General features: G+C 38.3%; 1 protein-coding gene across 1 annotated transcript in view; it reads left to right on the top strand.

Annotated features, from left to right (window-relative positions):
• The window catches only part of LOC122553563 (inverted formin-2-like), a 62,891-nt gene that overhangs the window by 17,386 nt on the left and 21,223 nt on the right, over positions 1 to 24,282 (top strand). Inside the window, 12 exon segments of the mRNA XM_043697554.1 lie at positions 2,891 to 3,300; positions 6,219 to 6,334; positions 8,691 to 8,850; positions 10,740 to 10,773; positions 11,048 to 11,189; positions 14,071 to 14,206; positions 15,913 to 16,200; positions 16,203 to 16,379; positions 20,291 to 20,436; positions 20,524 to 20,585; positions 23,229 to 23,331; positions 23,430 to 23,515. Of these exon segments, the coding sequence (XP_043553489.1) occupies positions 2,904 to 3,300; positions 6,219 to 6,334; positions 8,691 to 8,850; positions 10,740 to 10,773; positions 11,048 to 11,189; positions 14,071 to 14,206; positions 15,913 to 16,200; positions 16,203 to 16,379; positions 20,291 to 20,436; positions 20,524 to 20,585; positions 23,229 to 23,331; positions 23,430 to 23,515 (1,847 nt within the window). The 5' untranslated portion in view covers positions 2,891 to 2,903.

Genomic DNA, 24,282 nt, shown 5'->3' with positions numbered 1-24,282 from the left:
CCACTACTGCGGACAGCTGAAACTGACAACCGGAAGCGGCAGGGACAGGCCACTATAAATGCCGGAGGAAACACCACAGAAGCGCTTCACAGGAGGCTCCCAAGCACTGAGGATGTCACCTAGACAGGGGACGAAACGTTTGCAACAAAAATTTCCAGCTCGGCGAACAGAACCACAACAACAAGCACCCGAGCTACAAATCTTCTCCCAAACTTTGAAGGTACAGTGGTACAGTGGTGCTGCTTTCTTCAGGAACATTAGGGGTGGGCAATAATTGCTGAACTAAATAGTGACATCCACATTGCAAACAAAAAGGTGTCCATTCTGCTGTTTATGTTCCACTTAATGCTTCTTCTGCAACTCTCTTCAGCATAGCTGTCATTATATTTCCTTAAGGGCTCATTTGTTTTAATATGAAATAATTACACTGAAGTAAGGAAATATCTCAAATAGTGTAATGGGAAATGTTGCAGATAAGATTTGAGCTTAAAAGTTATCTTTATTTGCAAATGCAATTTATTTCCTGAAGGTAGAAAGATTTTAAGTTTCATCAGGAATTATAGCAATCCAATATTCATAGTTGGAGCCATGCTCAAAGAAAGAATTGTCTCTGTAGAGTTAAAAGCTCTAGCCAACTTACTTTCTCTAAATCATACTGGGAGCATGGAATTTACCTTAATTTTCTAGAAATAAATTCCCATTCTCCACCCTGCCATTGAACCATAGGTTTCAAAATTAGCACCAGAAACGGTTAATTAATGCATTCATTGCCAACATTCATATCCAGACCTTAAAAAAAAGGACTAAGCTGTAATGTTTACAGTCGTGCACCTCAAATGGTTTCCACATCACCTTGTCAAGTAGCATTTATCTTATTTCAAGTCAAAAAGCAGGAAACCAGAAGAAACTTGCACATCCTGATTCACTGACAACCATTTCCTGGGTTTGAAAGATGTGTTTATAAATGTATGACTTTAAGAGTGAAAGTATTGTTCTTGTGTCTGTATAATGACACAAATAGGATAAAGATAATGGATAAGAAACCAGACGGCACCCAGTGTGTCCGTTATGTGCTCTTGTTGCATAATTCTGCCAAATCTATCTTTAAAAAGGGTAAAATGCAATTCAAAGTTTTAAAGATGATACTGTTGTGAAAATTATCTTAAGTTTTACTAAATCCTTAATTAGTTTTGGTCTGATGTTGATTTTGTAATCATTTATTCAAACTATTAAAACTAGAGTTGAGTTATCTACAGAGGAAAATGAAGTTAAGGTTTGGCACAACAATGCAGAGCTTTTCAGCAGTTACAATATACCCATTCACATTGGTCAATTGAGCACCTATGGCTCAGGAGTAAAGTACTTGTCAGTAGAGTGAGCCAGCTATTTAAATGACATGGTGGGTATGTTACATTTAGAAACTTTCCCAGCACTGAAACAGTCAGTCAAGGTAACAATTGCAATCAAAATCCAGGTTGATATATGAACTGCCAAAGTACATAATTATTATATCACAGCTCACTTGCGAAGGATTTTATTCTCATTCCTGATTATTTGAATGAACCAGTATTAAACTGCTATATCTTTTCCTAAAAGCATTAAGCAGACCCTAAGAAACGCAACTATCAGTAAAAAGGATTACTACTTTAACCCACCTTTTCTATGCGCTGGCAAAACAGCAAGTGGTTCAGAAATCAAACAGGCACAGAACCTCTCTCCTGATTTTCAAGGGTTTTCTATACAACATTGCCTTTTCTTTTAAATTTGTTGGGATGTAGGTTTGTCCATCCCTAACTGCCCTTAAAAAGGTGTAGCAATTGGCTTTCTAGAACAAATGCAGTTCTTGGAACGTGGATACATTGCATTCATACCTCACCAGCAGAAAAGTTCAGCTTTAAAAAGGACTTTGTGTTGTGTGTACATGGTGTTGGGATTTGGTTTGCTCATCCACTGCGAGCTTACAAGCTAAATGCATACAAGTTAACTTGATTTATTGTGTGCTTAATAACTTGAAGTGTGTTTTAAAACAAATACATCCAGTGAGTTAATTAGTGTCTGATGAGCAGTTGGCTTTTAAGATATTAACATTGTAGGTATGTTCTCAGTACTGTTAGGAAGGGAGATCCAAGATTTTGACCCAGCCACAGAGAAGGAGCAGCAATATATTTCCAAGTGATCATGATATGGACTTGTTGCAGGAAGCTTGCATGTAGATCCCATACATCTGCTGTCCTTGGCCTCAATGGTAGAATTTGTGCATTGGAAGGTGCTATGAAAGAAGACTTGGAATTGCTGCAGTACTACTTTACACAATGACTGGTGTGTGTCAATGGTGAAGAGTGTGAATACTGGTATGGTGCCTGTCAAACAAGCTGCTTTTAGTGTGGATAGTGTCAAGCTTGAGCGTTGTTGGAGCTGTACTCATTCAGGCAAGCAGACAGCATGCCATCACATTCTGGACCCTGTGCTTTGCAGATGTTGGACAGATTTTGGAGAGTCCCACAAAATCCCTAGCCTTGAAACACCATGAAAAGGGTATGAGAAAAGATTCAAAAACCTTACCTTCTCAATCAAGCAAATCTGGGATAATTAGGACTTAGTAACACTTAGTAACGTGCTGGAAATATAAATCGATGTACAAGATTTTTTTTAAAAACATGCCCAAATTTCACAGCATGATGTGGCATAATTTTAGCAATCCAGTCCACCAACAGAAATTAATGCTTTGAAAGTCATGCACATCAACCTGCAGTACTTCCTTCCAGTAGGAGATAGTATAATTTCACGTCCAATGAACATTGTGCTGAAGTCAGTGATTGAATCTTGCACAAAGTAATTTAATTAAACCTCGCTACCTGCATTAACATGTTCTTTTCATTCCATTTCATAGGTGAACAAAGCACATGAAAATGGCCGGTAAACAATCAAGTATGCAGAAGAACTGGACTCTTCTGAAAGAAAAAGTTACCCCTCTCGATGCAGACACAGAGGCCAACTTAGAAAATGCAGAACCTGAACTTTGTATCCGCTTGCTGCAAGTCCCAACTGTTTTAAATTACTCTGGCCTAAAGAAACGACTGGAAAATAGCAGTAATGACTGGATGGTACAATTTCTAGACCTTAATGGACTTGATTTACTGCTCGATGCCTTGGAGAGGCTCTCTGGCAGAGGAGTGGCAAAGATCTGTGATGCCCTCCTACAGCTCACTTGTGTTAAATGCGTACGAGCTGTGATGAATTCTTCAAGTGGTATTGACTACATCGTGACAAATGAAGGCTACATTCGAAAACTATCCCAAGGTATGAAGAGTTAGCTTATCTCAGTGCAATTTCAGTCAATGGGATTCATAATATCAAAGCGCTATATTGTTTCTTTAACTGAAAGAACCTGCAAACAAGGTTATCAATAGTTAGATTCTGCCAAAAAAAAAAGCATCAATACCAGAATTGAAAGCAATGAGCAACGTTCTCATTAATATTCATCTTTATAGTCATTGTTAAAACTCTGCAACCTAAGGAAACAGAACAAAAATCAATTTTATTTACTTTGGGCCCACTGGTAAAATTAAATCAACACGTAAGATTAAATATTAACCCACTTTTACCACAATTTGCCTGACTAAACAGGAGTTTTGATGTTGAATATGTGAATCCTACGAACCAAGTTAATAGAAATCCTTCCATAAAAATAATGCTGCATTTTCTATTGCATTCTACATTAAAAGGGAATGATATTTAAACATTAACATTCATTCCCTGTTTGTTCACAGAATAGATCACATCATTGTTTATATTTCAAGTTTTTTTCAAAATTTTCTTTCGAAACATAATAAAGACACTTATTGCAATAAAGAAAAACACATCAAGAGAGAATCCCATGGCCTTCATTACAGGAATATTCTGTAGTGCAGAAACATATGAATCAGGCTGCCTCACAATTGTGTGGAATCTGAAAGCAGAGCTAATTCATTGTACCAGCATGATTCAATGTCAATATTTGCCTAATTTTGATCTATTTTAAACAATTAGTTATTTAAATATAATTAACAAATCTTTTTTCAGTACAGCAGCTACTGAAATGTACATGCATCTTTAATGTATTGATATTATTCACCTTCTGTAGAAAATAACAAACTTGATGGCCTTTAATCTGAATTCACAGGAGTCAGTGCAATGTTAAAAGGCTTAATCTCAACTCATCAGTACACAGTAGTCTTGACCCCATCTCCATTCTATCACAGGCACTTATTCTCCTATTACCAATTTCTGAAATTGACTATTGTAAGGTCAACATTTCAGACAGCACATCAAGTTAATTGTTAACATGCTGCCTTTTTTGGCATCAATTACAAGGGCAAAATGAGGAGAGGGGAAAGAGTTATTTTGGAAACCAGCAAAATCACGCTAGCTTTTTTAACAGGCCTCTATTGGGTAACAAAAACATATGAGAACTTGAAACTAATTAAATGTGATAAATTTGATAGGAGGTTGGATAGTGGTGTTCAAAATAACAAGGTTGAGACAGAGTCAAGAGCAACTGTTCTCATTGGTGGGTGAATTGAAAGCAAAAAAGTTAACTGCAACATCAAGAAGGTTGTTTTTTTTTTCCGAGAAGTGTTTATGATCTGGAATAATTGCCTAAGGGGATGTTGAAGGCAGTTTTAATTGACCTTTGAAAAAGGGAATGATATAGACGCATAAAGCGGTTCTCTGGGCAAAATGTAAGCAGTACCCAGAGAGTTGGCACAGGCTCTGTAGATCAAGATTGACTCATCCAATACCGCAGATATATTACATTTCAATAATTCTAAGCGCTCCGAGCATTTTCAGAACACAGCATAAATCCAGGTTCACTGTGTTTTTCCCAAAATAGGAATAGCAAAAGTTTACAGACATCCTGTCAATCACCATTTGTTATTGTATAAATGTAGTATACATCTAATGGTAATTTGATAGAACTCATTTTGTAAACTAGAGCATTTTAAAATAGGTAATTCACAAGGATATTGAGTAACTACACATGAACTTACTAAATGAGAAGTTAATCAATTGAAAATCATTCAAGATTTTTCATTATTCATGCAAAATAATAGCCTAAATCTTTGCTAACACTGACAAAGGAATGGCACAGTTGACTGAGAGCTGCTCATAGGCTTTTGTAGCTGGCACTTCTATTCTACTCATTGTGTCTGATTCAGCAGGATGGCCTCTCCACAGTTAGTTGCTGTTTGAATAGTAAAAGCAACACAATCTCTTCAACTACTCCAAACCTTCCTTCTAAAATCTGCAGAGTCCAAGTCGGTAGTTACAATGCAGGAATAGACAAAGTTTAATTTGCAGAAAGTGAAATCACTTAACAATACAGGATTAAAAGTAAACATTCCTTTTTGTTGTTTCTTAATTTCCAATCATTTTGAGGGGCTGAAACACTTTATAAAATAATGTTTTTAAGGCCACAAATTTTGTTCAGGAGTGAATTATAGAATCCATACAGTACAGAAAGAGGCCATTTGGCCCATCAAGTCTGCACTAACCCTCCCATAAGAATTCTACCCAGACACACCCCTCCATTAGCCATGATTAAGCCACCTAACCTGCACATCCCTGGACACCACAGGGCAATTTAGCATGGCCTATACACCGAACCTACACATCTTTGGACGGTTAGGAAATTTGGAGCACCCGGAGGAAACCCACGCAGACACAGGAGAATGTGCAAACACCACACAGTCACCAGAGGCAAGAATGGAACCTAACCTGACGCTGTGAGCACTCTGCCACCCCATTTATTCTTTAAATTAACCTTTATTGTGCTATGGAATTTCATCTACTGTGAAATATATTCAAATCTAGATTTTCCCACCATGAGTGTGGAAATTTATAAGTATGGCAAGTTCACACTATTTTGGTCAATCCCATCTAGAAGCTATGACAGCAACAGCATTCCTGTGGAGGAGAAGGATATCTGACACCAAATTCTAGATTTTCACATTTAATCATGCGTATACATATGCCAGGACTTGTTTTTGGATTTTCTCCATTACATGTTTGTGACAACTGCTAGCCAACTGTTTTCATTGCAAATACCAGGCCAACAAATTTTGAACAAAATAGAAGTAGAAGAACAGCAACAAGAACTAGCAGATTATAATTATAAACCATTTGTTGCTATAATTTATTTTATGCAAAGTACTGATCATGTTAACTCTGATTTACAGCTTTGGACACAGCCAATTTCATGGTAAAGAAACAAGTGTTTGAGCTGTTAGCAGCATTATCCATCTACTCACCAAAAGGTCACCATCTGGCTTTGGATGCACTGGAACACTACAAGGTAAGCTATTTTTGTTGGAAAATTACTATTCAAAGCACACACTGCACGCCATACGCACCCACATCAGTAAAACTGATCATCCTATTGAATCATTTAACTAACTGGAGAAGGGGAAAATAAAAGGTGTCTTCATTTAGCAATGTTTGAATTCTAGTAGACAAAATACCAAACAAAACCTCAAAAACAGCCAGTCACAAACATTAGCTACTTAACCTTTACATTTAACTTAAAATTCAAAGCAAATGTATTTCCTTCACAGTGCTAAGGTAGTCGGTAGTATGGAATTCCATTGGTCCATTTCCAAAAGCTAAGCATTCTGATTAAATACTAACTAAGACACTCAGTGGGCACAGCTGTCTTGTAATAAGATGTCATGCAGAATGTCCCTTTATAGTCACTTCAAGAGAACCATGAAACTTGCAGAATATGGAGAAGCCTGAATAGAGAGGACACGGAGAAGATGTTTCCACGTCAAGGAGAGATTAGGACACAAGGGCACAGCCTCAGTGAAATGATGATACTTTAGAACCAAGTTGAAGAGGAGCTCTTTCAGCCAGAGGATGGTGAATCTGTAGATTTCATTGCTGTAGAAACTGTGGAGGCCAAGTCATTCAGTGTATTCAAAACAGAAAAAGATAGGTTCATGATTAGTAAGGGGATCAAGGGTTATGGGAAAAAGGCAGAAGAATGGGATGAGAAACATATCCTCCGTGATCAAATGGTAAAGCAACCTCAGTGGGCCAAATTGCCTAATTCTACTCCAATACCTTATGATTAGATTACATTACATTACAGTGTGGAAACAGGCCCTTCGGCCCAACAAGTCCACACCGACCCGCCACCCACCCATACCCATACATTTACCCCTAACCTAACACTACGGGCAATTTAGCATGGCCAATTCACCTAACCTGCACATCTTTGTGACAGTGGGAGGAAACCGGAGCACCAGGAGGAAACCCACGCAGACACGGGGAGAACGTGCAAACTCCACAGAGAGTCGCCTGAGGCGGGAAGTGAACCCGGGTCTCTGGCGCTGTGAGGCAGCAGTGCTAACCACTGTGCCACCGTGCCGCCCACCATGTCTCTAATGATTACCTCAGAACAGTAGTGAGTTTTCCTCACCAGAACTCATGACCTAACACAGACTTCATCATTATACATAGTCTCGCTATTGTGAAGGTTGCATTTACAGATAAACTGGTGATCATCTCATTTCCCTCCTCAGCCAGTGTTTGAAGCACTTGTTATGTTATCAAATTAGTGATCCAGAAGGGCCTGAATTAATGACTCAGACATGTTCAAATCTCATGACTGTACCTCAAGTTAAACACACAAACTGGAATTTAAAGATTAAATCAGGAGTCATGACTGTGTCAAAACGTAATTCACTGAAATCCTCAGCTGCTCAACTTCAGACCCACAGTAAAGTGATGACAATTAATAGCCCTGTGAAATAGTCTAGCATGTCATGTCATTCAGCCACCTACATGGTAGCTCAGCATCTTCCCCTGGGTACTTACAGATGGTCAATGAACACTGGCCTTGCTAGCAACCTCCACTTGATACAAACACAGTTACCCCCACCCACTTTCAACATCCTCTGCATACAAAGATCTTGTCACTCAAGTTACTTGAAATTCAACTTAGAAGCTGCCAGCTATGCTTTGACCTTCCATTTGCCACACTATTTCTAGTGTTACCAATCTACTCAGCTTTTGTCTAACTTCCTTTTTTGATGAGAGTTTTTAAAAATTTCTTCATTTATGGCCCATCCCAGCATAGACTCAAGTCCAAGGGAATGTAATCTATAGTAAGTCTTGAACACACTTACAAAAGTCATTCTTACCAGCTGGGGCAGAACCACAATAAATACCATTGTTCCCTGTCAGTACAACTCCCTATTCCCAGGTCATTCTGGAGAGCAAAATCTGACTCTCTTTCTCTCCACCTCACCACTCCCCTACTGTTCTTTAAACTCCTCTTTCTCCATCACCCCTCACACACACTTTATAAAATAATAAAAGCCAGTCACAAATGTCTTTACCACCAACGTCAAGACCATCCAGCTGCTCCTGCAACTCCCTTCTTGCCAAGTCAAGCATTCCCCACCTATACCCACCACAGTCTGAACCCACACCTTTCTAGCTTCTCTGTTTCTGTTCATTCCTTGTCATCAGTGTCTATCTGCTGCTAGACTACATTGTCCTAGATTGCTAACCAAACTTCTTTTCCTGGTCTGTGCTAACTGACATTATAAATAGTTCCCATTCTTCAAACTCTTCTAGTCAAGACAATCATTAATAGAAACTGTGGCTTAAATAACATTTGATTTTCTTTGTTTCTGTCTCAATAGACTGAAAAAAGCCAACAATATCGATTTAGTGTTATCATGAATGAACTTCAGACCACAGATAATATTCCATATATGGCAACACTCATGAGTGTCATCAATGCAATTATTTTGGGAGCTGAGGAACTGATACCGCGGTCAGAGCTTCGGAATGAATTCATAGGTAAAAAGCTCTCTATTTAACACAATTCAGTTCCTTGTAGTTTACCCATAGTGCTGTACAATTTCTCAAAATCACAATAGAAACATAATTTACACAATACATGAAAAAAATCACTATTCCATTACAATAAACAAACATCTTACTTGTTACTTACTGACTTTAGACAAAAGACCAAATATTAAAAAAGTATGGAGAAAAGTTACTTTAGTACCTTATCAATAAAGCAAGATTCCTGCAGAGTAGTTGAACTTCTACTCAGCCCTCCCCCTCATGAATTAAGGTGGGGTTCAAACCTCACCTGCTCCAGAGGTGTATAATGCCCTATGTGCTAGAAATGATGTCCATGAAGAATGAAGAAAGCTAACACGCAAGAGATTCAAGTTACACTTGGTACATTCTTTAAATTAATAAAATCAAATATTTTCTAGTTTTTCCATCCTGCCTTGTGGACAAAATAAGTTGTCCTGTAAGTAGAACATTTGTGTGAAGCAAGTCATTACCTCAAAACAAGCTTTTAGTGAATCTGGAAATTTTCCAGATTTCATGAAATTATTTCCACTTCCAAAATTGATAATACAATCTAGAATGTAGCATATCAGGCAAGTCTTTAGAATCTGCTAATTTTAAAAGGCATTTTTAAAAATTATGCAGGAAACCTGGAATTAAGGAAAAGGGAGAAAAATAAACAAGAAAATGTTAAGGTTTTAATTTATATTATAGTTCTAACTATATGGCAGAATTTATCACAGCCTGGAACTGAACAAACCAAAAGGATTTTGAAATCTTAGCCTATGGTTAACAACATTCTGGTGGTAAAATCTGGAAGCTTCTGCTTTTTAAATATTTATTGGAAGTGTTAAAATTATTTTTGTGTTAAAACTAATTCAAATTAAAGTGTATATTTTATCCTATTTGAATTTGATTTTCAGTTCCATAAAAATGCTTAATACTTTTTCCTCTGTAAAATGATTCCTTTTCTAAACTTAACAATAGCAAAGATATCTGGAAAACAACACCACCCAAAATACAAGTTTATATTCAAAACTTAGAACCATCTTTTGCTAAACAATCCATTGTTTTGACCTCTACTGATAGGCAGCACTTAACTTACTGGTATAGGCCCAAATACAAGCCCACTTTATCTGATTAACTTACTTTATTCTAGTAATTTTAAAAGGAAAGCCTTTACCATATAGCTAAGTCATTTATCAACCTAGCAGACAGATGTCCTCAATTAAGCAATTATACCATAGCTGGTTTCCCAATGGTATTCAGATAAGAATGCACTGGATTCTGGGCAGCTCATGTCTTGGCTCTGATTTTTCCTATTGGTAACTTGTCTTAAAGAGATACATTCATAGTTATATAACAGTTAATTCCTAACTGCTAAATGCCAAATCAGAACTAATTTTCTTTTTTAAAATATAAATGTACAGATAAATAAAGTGCAGTTTCAATACAAGTCATTTTTTTCATACACAGATGTGAGAAATGTCACTTTAAATGTATTTGTATTGATAAACAACACCTGGAAAGTTTCAGGCCTGGCTTTTCCTAGGATACACACCTTAAGTTGGAATTGTTTGCTATGTACAAAAGTAACTGGTTATTCAAAAGTAAGAATTGTACAAAATAAAGAAAAATTATACTCTAGTATTTTTGCTTCTTTTACTCCTTTAACTAAGTTGGTTTCTTTCAAGCAAAGCCAAATATCAAACCACTGTTCTCTTGGCTTGTAATTTGTATTTTCAGGCCCAGCATAGCTTCAAGTAAGAATTGTGGAGAAACAGGAATTTCAATCCCCACCATGACTTAAACCATATTAATTGAATCACTTGAATTGTGTTTGTTTTACACCAAATAATTTTAAACAATTATTTACTTTTTAGGTCTCCACCTGTTGGACTTACTGCCATTACTAAGGTATGAATTAGTCTTGTAGATGGTATAACTTTTCTTGCAAATTTAGTTTCATGGTTCCTGAATTTGGTTTCAAATATGTTGAACACAACCTATCAATTAATGCACAATTTCAACTGTGATTTTGTTTTTTGAGATAATTTATGAACAAAACTTATTTAGCTCTCCTCTTGCCTTACTTTCCTGTTTAAGCCACAGGATGGCATTATCTGACAATGGCAGTATTTGTTTAGAGGAAATTCATACAAATAATCAGTATTGTCATGCATTACTTCAGGGAAAAAGATGAGGAGGATCTCTTGGTCCAATGTCTCACCTTTGAGGAAGCTAAAGAAGAAGATGATGAAGAATTAATGAGAATCTACGGTGGCATTGATATGACCAGTCACCAGGCAGTATTTACAGCATTGTTTAATAAGGTAGGATTTTGGTTTATTGCAGATTCTTTTATAAAGATACAAACTGTTTCAGTTGTTTGGATAAGTGTGATGTCTTTCAGTGGTACTTCATCCTTGCTTCATTGTACTGGTGTCCTACAACATTGTATCAGATTTAAAGGTATATTATCAGTTGTCCTCATTCTAGACTAAAGAAATTTAGGACATTTGTAGTCAAGATAATTTTTGAGTGGCATAAGGTGATTCTACTTTATTCATTAAAATGTTAGGATCACAGTCCCTCCTCCTTATTCATTCATGGGATGTGGGCATTGTTGGTTGGGCCAGCATTTATTGTCTATCCTTAGGTACCTTCGAGAAAGTGATGATGAGCTGACTTCTTGAAATACTGCATCCTGTTTGTTGTAGGTAGACCCACAATGATGTTAAAGTGGGAGTTCTGGGACTTTGACTCAGCATGATTGAAGGATCAATGATATATTTTGAATTCAGGATGGTGAGTGGCCTGCTACCCTTGCCCTTTTAGATGGTAGTGGTTGTGGGGTTGGAAGATGCTGTCTAAAAAACTTTGGTAAATTTCTGCAGTGCATCTTTATAGATAGTACAAACTGTTGTAATTGACCACCAGTTGTGAATGTTTGTGGATATCCTGAATGGTGTCAAGCTTCTAGAGTATTGTTGGAGCTGCACTCATCCAGGCAAGTGGAGAGTATTCTGTCACATTACTGACTTGGAAACACAGAAGCAGGAATAGGCTATTCAGCCTTGTAGATAGTGGACAAGCTTTGGGGATGCAAGTTAATCACTGCAGGATTCCTCATGTCTGACCAGCACAGTAATTATATGGCTAGTTCAGTTCTGTTTTTGGTCAATGGTAACCACCATGATGTTGATAGTGGGGAATTCAGCAATGCTAATATCATTGAAGGTCAAGAGATGATGGTTGGATTCTCTCCTGTTGGAAACAGTCATCACCTGACACACTGTGGAGTGAATGTTACTTGTCCTACAAGTTACAGCTGCCACTCGCCATCCGTTTCTGAATATCATGTTATAATCTTTAGAGACTGTTGTCATGAGCAACAGGATATGACACTGTGTAAAAGGTAAATATAGAAACACAGAAAATTGGATAGATGTTGGCTATTTGACTCTTTGAGGCTACTCTTCTGTGCAGTATAATCTGGCTGATCATCCAACTCAATACCTTATTCCTGCTTTCTCACCATTTCCTTTCATCCCTTTAGCCCTAAGAGCTATACCTGATACCTTCTTGAAAACATCCAGTACTTGGGCCTCAACCTGTTTCTGTGGCAATGAATTCCACAGGTTCACCAGTCTCTGGGTGTAGAAACCTTTCCTTATCTCTGTACTAAATGGCCTACCCTGTATCCTTTAAACTGTGCTCCATAGTTTTGAATACCTAAGCTATCAAGAACATCTTTTTATTTTCATTTGTAGCATATTGTTGAGAACTATGAAATGGCATCAATGGCCATTGATTGTTTATTACCTCCCAACAAAATTGGAGTCTTTTCTGTGGATCCTCTAATCTAGCCACTTAATGGAACATTTGTCTGCTGTTATGTCTCACCTTTTACACATTAAAAGCATAAATATATCACTTTGATCTGAGAAGAGAAATGGGTAAACAAATACTTTCTATCATGGAATCCCCAAGTCTTTTCTTCTTAAGGTCACACGGATGTGTACCACATAGCTTTGGGGCTTACTTACAATTTAATTCCACATTTCCATAACATTCTCTGTGGCTGATGTTGCTGACACTAATGGATCTGATTTATGGTGAATTAAATGATTCTGTAACACTCAACTAGGAAAAACAAGGGATTAAGAAATACAAATGCACTGATGATTAGAGCTACCAGTAAACCTGAACCAGGGTTCAGGAGCTTCATTTTGCTCTTGAGCCGGGTAGAAACTATCTTCCCTTAAATGAAAGAGTTCTGAATGGATGAAAGAAAAGATGCTCTTCAGATGTAGATATGCATATACAGCAAACTTTATTTTAACTGGCATCTTATGGACCAACACACTGACAAAAATTGTATACCTCAAATACTGTGAAGTTTACTGTAACATTCTGTCCAATTATTATAGTTTATTTAAAGTATTTATCTCACTGTAAACACATTCATGACTGATCAATTGAATAGCCACACACAACATCAACAGTTGATTTAATTTTGAGTCAATTTCTTCTCAAATACCATGATGTCCCAAGTCGTCAGTTGAGGATGGGAGTGGGAAGGCTCTCTGCTGGTAAGGTTTATTTAAGGCAAAGTTGCATTATTGTTTAAATGGTTAATGCTGTAAATAAAGTATGACAGTGATGTTTATACCTCCTGCATTACATTTTTATTACTTAGTGTGTGTTTTTACGTTGATAATGTGGACCTCTTGATTATCCAGAATATTTAATCAACTGACACACTGATGGTCCCATAGGTTCCAGATAACAACATTTGCTGTATTTAGAGTGAGATTGTAGCTGGAAACAACGATGAAGCAATGGTTAATTTTACTCTGACAAGAACAAAGATGAAAGGATTCACTTCTGATGAAAAACTTTAAAAATACTATGGCTATATTCACTGGTGCAGCAAATATTTAAGTGGAAGTATAATCTGTGTCCAAAATCATGAAAAGCTTTCTGGGTGAAGAGTGAAAGATTGTCTCCAATGGAATGTGTAATGAGAGTACGTATCACGTAAAACATTGTAAGAATGTGAAGACCAATTAATCCTAACTTCGAGAACACCAAAATTGGAATGTGCATGGATATTTCTGGTGTAGCATAATGTGTTGAAACTCCTTTCCTTGGTACTTAACTTTCTGCGATTTTATTTAACTGTATTGTCACTTCTATGTTTAATTCTAGGTGAGCACCTCACCAGTGTCAACTCAGCTGCTGTCTATTCTACAGGGGCTTCTGCAGCTTGAACCAACCAACAATGTCCTGCTCTGGGAAGCATTAGAAATCATGGTGAATAGAGCCATTCTAATCGCTGATGACAGTAAGGATTTTTTTATTCCCTCAATATTTTGAAAAATATTTAACTCTTAGAGCTTTAAAGGAACCCAGTAAAGGGGTGAGGGGAAAGATCTAAGCTTGAATCTCACTGTAACCCATTAGAGTGGATAAGTAGGACATATATCCATTTACAGAGAGATTAATAATAACCAGGAGCAATTAATTTAAAGTAATTGGTAGAAAGACTAAAGTGGATTTGAGGAGTATTTATTTTGCCTTAAAGAGTAATAAGGAATGAGAACTCATTCTGCTGAATGGGTTGTGGAGAAAGAAGCCTTCATATTTTAAGAAAATACTTGGATGTGCACTGAATTCACAGAATTACTCTTCAGATGCCTCTGGCTTATGAATACTATTGTCTTCCACAGAGTCATCAGATTATATATCAAGTGATGTATAATAGCAGTTTGAAATATGTCCCTGGATGGGTATATGAATAGGAAGGGTTTGGAAGGATATGGGCTGGGTGCTGGAAGGTGGGACCAGATTGGGTTGGGATATCTATTCAGCATGGATGAGTTGGAGGTTGTTTCTGTGCTGTACAACTCTATGAAGATCAGGATAGAAGATGGAATTAAACTGGATAGCTCTTTGACAAATGGCATTGACATGGTGGCTAAGTGGTTAGCCCTGCTGCTTCGCAGTGCCAAGGAACTGGGTTCGATTCCTACCTCGGGCGCCTGTCTGTGTGGAGTTTATACATCTCCCTGTGTCTGCGTGGGTTTCCTCCCACATTCCGAAAGATGTGCAGGTCAGGTGAATTGGCCATGCTAAATTTCCCATAGTGTTAGGTGCATCAGTCAGGGGAAATGAGATTAGATTAGATTCCCTACAGTGTGGAAACAGGCCCTTTGGCCCAACAAGTCCACATCGACCCTCCGAAGAGCGATCCTCCCCCACATTGACCCCTGACTAATGCACCTAACACTACGGGCAATTTAGATGGCCAATTCTCCTAACCTGCACATCTTTAGACTGTGGGAGGAAACCGGAGCACCCGGAGGAACCCACGCAGACACGAGGAGAATGTGCAAACTCCACACACAGTTGCCCGAGGCGGGAATTGAACCCGGGTCCCTGGTGCTGTGAGGCAGCAGTACTAAGCACTAAGCCAACGTGCCGCCCCGTGAGTCTGGATGGGTTACTTTTCGGAGGGTAGGAGTGGACTTGTTGGGCCGAGGGGCCTGTTTCCACACTGTAGGGAATCTAATCTAAATACGTCCTTGCATTGTGTGAAGATTTCTATGTTTGATATAACATATAGCACTGTTCCCATGACTATTTGGGTAAATGCATGATACTAAATATTTTGATCTGGATAGTTCTGATTTTGATTCTTTGTAAGAATTGGTCCTTTCTAGAGTATCAATTCGAAAAGCCCCAGCTATCTTTCCTGATCCTGGTCTAGGGAGGAGAGGGATCCTGATGACCATCATCAACCACCACTTGGAGTGCACTTGTTGGGTCAGCTATTCTCTTCCTGTATTTATATATGGAAACTTAGCACAAGGATGTGGTAACAGAGAACATCTGATACTTGTGAATTTAAATCCTACTATAAGTCAATGCCTTCAGGAAGTGAGGGAGAAACATTATTTTGAAATCATTATTTTACATGAAACAATTTGAAATGGTTTGACAACACAGCATGGTTAAATATTAATCCAGTTCATTTCTCTTTCGTTATAGCAAATGAAGAAAAAGATGTTGGCCCTATTATGGACAGACTTGTAGTAGTTAAGAAATTAGGAAAAGATCAGTTGATGAAACAAAATGCTGATAAAAAAGCTGTTGAGAGAGGTATACAGACAGAACTGTCTGAGCCCATGACATTAACTGTAATAAACTCATCAGTTCCAGCCTCCCTTCCAACTAGCCAGATGCAAAATGCCCTATCTTCGCTTCCTCAGCCCTGCATACCACCACTTCCCCCTCCTCTTCCAGGCACTACCAGTCAGATTCCTCCACCTCCTCCCCCGGTGGAATTCCTCCTCCTCCACCACCACCAGGGGCATTTATGCCCAATGCCCCCATCGTGCCACACCAAGCCAGCAATCTGTTGGGTTCATATGCTCCACCTAAACGACAAGTTCACCGACCAACATTACGAATGAAAAAGCTGAACTGGCAGAAAATCCCTTCAAGAATGGCTTCAGGTATGTATAGCTTTCCCAAAAATAAAATTTTAGTGCATATAAATTTTGGTAGATATTTTCTTAAGAGGTCAGACTGAAATGAACAGGAAATTAGTGCTGATTATGTTAGGACTTTAACGAAATTCTGTAAAGGCAGAATTCTGTAAATTGCAGAAACCAATTCAATTTTATTGTGTCATCACAAGTTACCAGTCCTAACCTATTTCTATTACAAGAAGACCTGGCTGTACTTTTAATTAAATATAATATCCTATTTTCAACAATCCTTCCTGACATTAGCCAGTTAGCCATCCTTGGTCCTACACATGGTGAATATGAAACCTGCGACCAGTTTATCTATTCCATCCTCTTAATTATATCCAATTTTTCTTCCTGGTTCATTCTACAAGCATGGAAGCACCAACATGGCTTTCCTATTGCAATAACCCAAGGGCTACATTGTACTTTCAGATTTGTTTGTTCCTTTCATGGGTTATAGATATCAGAATTACTACCCATCCTTAATTATCCTTGAACTAAGTGGCATAATAGGCTGTTTTAGAGAATGATTAAGAGTCAGCCACATTGCTGTAGATCCAGAGTCAGACATAGGCCAGAACAGGTAAGGATATTCCTTGCCGTAAGGATATTAGTGAACATTAGGACATTTTACAACAATCATTGATCATAATGGTATTGTGGTATCATCAAGACTAGCTTTCAGTTCCCAATTAGTTTTTTTTTGATAATTGAAATTTCTCCAGCTGCTGTGACAGACTTTGAACCTATGCTCCCAGGGCCTTTGCCTACTAGTTCAGCATCATTGCCACTATGTCACTGTCACCTCAGCTTCAGCCTGTGCACAGCACCTTCCAACTGCCCTTTAATTTGCTTTATTTACTGTGATTTTGCACTGTCAGGCCTGGTCAGCAAACAATTAATTAAAACCTTTGACTATTTACCAATCTTTATGTTTAGGCATTCTAGCCCATCCACCCAGTCTTTCTTTCTCCCTCCATTTGCTACCAGTTGTGAATTTTACTGTCCCGCAACATAGTTGGGCATCCAGGCGAATGAGTCAGCAACAGACAGGGCCCCAGCTCAGATTCTAGGGCTCTTCACTCAACATCTTCCTCCATTGCAAAGTCACTCTCAAAAGCACTATGCTATGCTTCGTCCCCTTCAACCAAATGGTCATCCATCCCACACCTTCGTATTGCCACTGGCTGACTTTGGAGGCCTCCTCCCTTTTGAGTTGTATTTTATCAAAAGTTTTGGGTGTTTGACAATGAATAATGAGTAGAAAGTGAGGTCTGCAGATGCTGGAGATCAGAGCTGAAAATGTGTTGCTGGAAAAGCGCAGCAGGTCAGGCAGCATCCAGGGAACAGGAGAATCGACGTTTCGGGCATAAGGGCTTATTTCTTCCAATTTGATTATTCCTATTTGGACTTTGTTTTTCAACTCAGTGGGCCACATTGTTCCTAATGTTGCATACTCTATAGATAGTCCAATGCTAAGAAGGGCTTATGCCCGAAACGTCGATTCTCCTGTTCCCTGGATGCTGCCTGACCTGCTGTGCTTTTCCAGCAACACATTTTCAGTAATGAATAATGAGTAACCTGCAAAGCTTGTAAATCTGACTTACGAATCAACTTTTTTCCATTTGCAGTTTTATTTCTTCCAATTTGATTATTCCTATTTGGACTTTGTTTTTCAACTCAGTGGGCCACATTGTTCCTAATGTTGCAAACTCTATAGATAGTCCAATGCTAAGCTGTGTTAGCATCTACAGTTTGATATATGCATGTCTTGGAATATAGCAGGAACATCTTAACAAGATTGGGGTGGAACGGAAGTGTCACATTTCAGACAGGAGTCCAGGTTTCTTCAGATGTTTTGGAGTATTAGCCCAAAGTGAGCATCTTTCATCCTTGATAAGTTTCCCATCCAGAAGTCAATCTGATTGACAGAATTGGTGTTCAGGCACATTTGGGAAGACCAGGTCGAATCATGACCCTATGGAAAAGGGAAATCAATTTATGGATCCTGAAATACAGTTGTTTGATCTGGATTCCAGACCCTGGAGGTTGTGTGATGTGGTAGACTGGGGGAAGTGCAATCACAGGCCATGTGAACCCTGAACCTTGCTTCACTTCAGCTGTCAGGGTTGTGGAAGCTGGAGAAACCCTACAAGCCTTGGTTCACAGGAATTATCGGGAGGGGGGCTCCAATATTCACAAAAATATTTGAATTGCAGAACCTAGCTTCTAGCAGTGAGTTAACTATCTTTCTCCAGGGCAACTTAAGTAAACCAGGCAGTGTGCAGATTATAATCCTTTTTAAAAAAAAATTGTAACTTCTAATGCAATGCTGGCCCACTCATTTTGGAATGAATAAAATCTAATCTTATGTAGTCTAAGGGGCAGTGGATCCTCTGAAACATGTTGATGAATTGTGCAAAGTAGTTTTGGTTTCCCTTCATTATCACAGACTGCTTTTCATTGTTACTGTTACTGTGTAATTTCGTCATCAGAAGAAAATATGTCAGAGCTGATCTATATCCTTGAAGCCACATTAGCTGTCATTTATTAGGTTATCTTCATGTAGTTACCTTCTTCATCTTCTGGTTATTCACTTTATTCACATTTAAAGGTTGGCCTAGGCTACTGTGTTTATATTGCAAGATGTGGCATTTTTCTTTAATAAACTATGTTTGTCCATTTATTGTTTTTGAATTTGATTGATGTTTCAAACATAACAAATCTCTCTAAGCACCAGAGAGACAAAACTTTAGGGTTTTATTGGTTTGTTCCACTTAATCCCATTTAGTTCCCTCAGCTTCAGTAATATATCAGTCCCGGAGTGCCTGTTATGTAATTGATAAAAGATTGAATTCTTCCCTACTTTAAAACTGCCCAGCAGTCGTTATTAACATGTTTATTTTCCCATTTTCAATTCCAAATGGGACTTTAGTGTTTGATTTGTTTGGCAGGGATCCTTTGGTTGGAACATGAGATTTTTTGTGTGTTTTCTCAGCATCTGCAATAGCTCTTTACATCTCTAATTATATCTTCTCTGCATCCATATACCTTTTCTTTTCCTCAATTCCCTCTGAAAGCTTTGTGAATTTATCTTGTGTGCTTAGAGTCCCTTGAAATGTTGTTCCTGGTTTCCTTTGAGCGTATGATTTGTTTTGCTCTTCCTGCACTGAATGGGAGTGTGTATTAGCCTTCCCTGTTTTGAGAACATCCCTTTCCATCACAGCTCTTACCAGGTCTGTCTTTTAGCTTGGCCACTGAACATTTGAAATTTACCCCCCTCGTGTTGTTTGTAAGGGTTTAGTTCCATATTTCCACTGTTTCATTTTGAATGTGATGATGCTCTGGGTAATACCATTTAGTAGTCCATTTTTATGAATAATTGAAATGCTCCAATGTATAGAAAAGAATCAATGCATTACATTGACAGCTATAGCTTATTTTGTTTTTTCATAATGTGACATAACATGACCAGGTAATCCAAACATTATCCTAATCCATTTATTGTTCTGTATGCCAACATAAGAGAAGTTCGCACTACAACTCCTGCTATACTGGTATACTCCATCCTCCCACATGACCCTACAGATGTATTATATGAATGATGGTGAATGCAAACTGTTCAGTAAATTTATAAATGAAGTGTCTGTGCACTGGAAAGAGTGGATGACCAAACTGGGGACTGGTTGCTTTGGGGTTTATTTGGCTGTAGCTGACTTGGGCTCCCATTGTAGCAAACCCATCAATTGTTATCTCTGTTAGTGAATTTAATGTGGCACGAAGAGACTATAAATAGAAAATGTAAAAATTAGCATATTCAACACAACTCCTAATGTCTAATGAATTTATAGAATGAAACCTTGGTTTCTTTCTACCTTCTTTCTTTTCTACAGAGAGAAATTCTTTGTGGTCATCCATCACAAAAAGTACTGAAGAATCTTTTGATCTTGATTATGCCAGTATTGAGCAACTCTTCAGCCTTCCAGTATCAGAACCAAAACGGAAAGAACAAACTGTTAGCAAAAAGGAACAAAAAGAAGCAAGTGTCATTTAATTAAAGCAGTTTTTTATTAAACACAGGAGCTTTGATATGTAACTCATTGTTCCTACCTTCTTCCCATCCCAGGTCACATTTCTAGACTCCAGGAAAAGCCTTAACTTAAACATATTTTTAAAGCAATTCAAATGGTGAGTTGTATTTAAATAGATGTTATTTGCATATAATTAGTATTGTGGGCATTTGTAAAATATCAAATGGTTAAACTAGATTGCTGGCAGTTGTTCCACAATCAGTTGATGATATGTTGTGATTATATGCTTTACATCTGTCTTTTTCTTTTAACTGTAACTATTATTCCTTGATTTCTTTGCTTATCAGCCAGTAATATATCCCTTAATGTCAATTTCAGAAATTTGTTCTTTAGATTAGAGAGTCTGGAATGTAATGTCCATCAATGAATGACTGAGAATGGTATTAGCAACCTTCTTAAAGCATTGGCAGCAGTTTGAGTTAGCCAAGAAAACCATTCTGATATATCAAAGGACATTTAACACTCTTTGCAGTTATTGGGAATGGAATGACTAATAGGTCAGACTAAGTAAAGATGGCAGATTTTCTTCCATCCCAGATATTAATCTGTATGGTTCATGGTTATTTCTACAGCAGTCATTTCTATATTCCCAGGCTTTTTAAAAAAAAAAATCAATTCTTCAACTTCCACAGTGCAATTTGAGCTTGTGTTTGCTGGTTTCTTATTTATTTATCATTTTGTGGGACGTGGGCATTGCTGGCTGGCCAGCATTTTTTTGCCCATTCCTTGTTGCCCTCAAGAAGATAGTGGTGAGCTGCCTTCTTGAACCATTACAGTCCACCTGCTGTGGGTTGACCCACGATGCCATTAGAGAGGGCGTTCCAGGATCTTAACCAAGTGACAGTGAAGGAACACCGATATATTTTGAAGTCAGGATGGTGAGTGACTTAGAGGGGAATTTGAAGGTGGTGGTGTTCCTATGTATCTACTGCCCTTGCCCTTCTAGATGGAAGTGGTCATGGGCTTGGAAGGTATGATCTGAGGATTTGTTGGTGAATGTCTGCAGTATATCTTGTAGGTGGTGCACGCTGCTGCTACTGAGCATCGGTGGTGGAGGGAGTGGATGCTTGGGGACGTGGTGCCAATCAAATGGGCTACTTTGTCCAGGATGATGTCATGCTTCCTGAGTGGTGTTGGGCCTGCACTCATCCAGGCAAGTGGGGAGCATTCCATCACACTCCTGACTGTGCCTTTTAGATGATGGACAGGCTTTTGGGGAGTCAGTAGGTGAGTTACTCACCTCAGTGTTCCCAGCTTCTGATCTGCTTTTATAGACACTGGGTTTATGTGGTGTGTCCAGCTGAGTATCTGATCTTCAATAAAATTACCATGTGCCATCATCTCAGTTTTGGGCCGGTTATTTAAGTAAAGATATACTGGCATTGGAGATAGTCCAAAGAAGGTTCACTAGACTACTACTGGCTAAGGAGGATCTGCCTTTTGAGGTGATTTTGATTTGATTCAACCTGTATTCATTGGAATATAGAAGAATAAGAGGTGACCTTATTGAAATATACAAGATTCTTAGAGGACTTGACAAGGTCAATGTAGAAAGATAGTTTTCTCTTGTGGGACAATCTAGGACCAGAGGGCATAATCTCAGAAGAAGGGTCACACTTAAGACAGAGATGAGGAGTATTTTGGTTCTGTATGGTTCTTAAACACAGAGCTGTTGAGGCTGAGTTCTTAAATATTTTCAAGGCTGAGACAGACAGATTCTTAACCAGTGAAGCAATTATGGGCTATGGAGGAAAGGCACCAACATGGAATTGAGAATTAGCAAATCAGCCATAATTTCATTGATTGGTGGATCAGACTCAATGGGCTGAATAGTCTACTTCTACTCCTACATCTTGTGGGCTTGTAGGAAAGGTTTGAGGGTAAATTGCAGACTCTTGCACTTGAACCATTTATTCCAACCTTTCTTAGAGAAAGGGGACCTTAAGTGTCACTCCTTGTTTTATTTAATCTTGACTTTAGCAAATGTGCTCCTTCCAATGATGGGTACATAAACTATATCTTTTTCTGCTTCATTAGCCCGTTTAAGCTATAGAACTTACGAATCATATTTCCAGATCACCAACAGTGCCATTGTTTGGGTTGTAATAAGTCCAGATTGAAAGAGGCCTGATAATGAGTCCCACAACAAAGATGCAATTGGTCTTCTTTTCATTACTTTCCTCGGGCAATGAGCTTTGACAGACTAATTGGTCATTTTATGATTGCAGAATAAGCCAACATGACAGCCAGAACCACTAAACTGTTTCCTTTACAACTGATTAGTGGTTTTTGCTCATGTTGGCTGTTATAAGCTGTTAGATATAATGCTCAACAAAGCAAGTTTTAAAAGGAAGGTATCTATTTAATTTACACTATGCAGATGGAGCTATGCTATAGCTAAGTATTAGTTATGTTTACTAGGTCTGGCAACATCTGTGGGAAGAAGGCAGAGCTAACATTTTGAATCCAGTGACTCTTCATCAGAATCACCAAATGTGAAACATTAATTCTGCTTTCATCCCACAGATGCTGCCAGACCTGGTGAGTTTTACCAGAAAGTTCATATTTTATTTCAGATCTCCAGCATTCCCAAGTCTTTGTTTTGTATTATGTGTTTGGAAATGTTCTCATTGAAACTGAGCAAGCTCTGTACAGTGTAAAATGTTGCTTCCTGAATGACTTAAAAAAAGGGTTGCTTTGATTGTATTCTAATTTATGTTTAATTTTTCAACACTATTAGTTCTGATGAAGAAGTGACTGATATGATCAGGAGAGGGGACCGATCTAAATTTGATGTAGAGATTTTAAAGCAACTGAAGAAACTAATGCCAGAAAATAATGAAGTAAGTTGACAAGGCAATGAATACCAAATTTAAAAATCAAGTACCTCAAAATTAATTCAGACATTTTCAGACTTTTGTAACATTTGTTCCATGTGCAGATAGAAAACATAAAGGCTTACAGTGGAGAAAAGGAAAAATTAGCAAGTGCTGATCACTTCTACCTTCTCCTCCTTGATATTCCTTGGTATGTATCACTGGTATCATTTTGTAACTAAGCTCGGTTATGCAAATGTTTCTCAGGTACAAGTTAAATTTATGGGTTGCCTCATCCAAAATTGTCCAACTGGAAATGCTATTGCAATTCATAAATGGGAAATAATTCTTCCTAATCATGTCATGCATTCGAGTTAATAAGAGTTCCTATGATATTAAAATGAGTTTTAATATTAAAACTACTGAAGTAGTGCAAGAAATTTGATTAAAGTCCAATGGTGCATAGGTTGGGTAGATTGGCCATGCTAAATTTACTATAGTGTCCAGGCTAGGTGGGTTATCCAAGAGAAAGGCAAGGTTACAGGAATAGAGTCATAGAGATGTATGACACGAAAACAGACCCTTCAGTCCAACCCGTCCATGCTGACCAGGTATCCCAACCCAACCTCGTCCCACCTGCTAGCATCCAGCCCATATCCCTCCACACCCTTCCTATTCATATACCCAATCAAATGCCTTTTAAATGTTGCAATTGTACCAGCCTCCACCTCTTCCTCTGGCAGCTCATTCCATACACGTACCACCCTCTGTGTGAAAACGTTGCCCCTTAGGTCCCTTTTGTATCTTTCCCCTAAACCTATGCCCTCTACTTCTGGACTCCCCCCAACCCAGGGAAAAGACTTTGCCTATTTACCCTATCCATGCCCCTTATAATTTTGTAAACCTCTATAAGATCACCCCTCAGCCTCCGATGCTCCAGGGAAAACAGCCCCAGCCTGTTCAGCCTCTCCCTACAGC

The sequence above is a fragment of the Chiloscyllium plagiosum genome, chromosome 10, assembly GCF_004010195.1.
Source record: "Chiloscyllium plagiosum isolate BGI_BamShark_2017 chromosome 10, ASM401019v2, whole genome shotgun sequence".
NCBI lineage: Eukaryota > Metazoa > Chordata > Chondrichthyes > Orectolobiformes > Hemiscylliidae > Chiloscyllium > Chiloscyllium plagiosum.
Note: the sequence above shows the minus strand (reverse complement) of the source record. Positions and strands in the feature narration are given on the sequence as shown.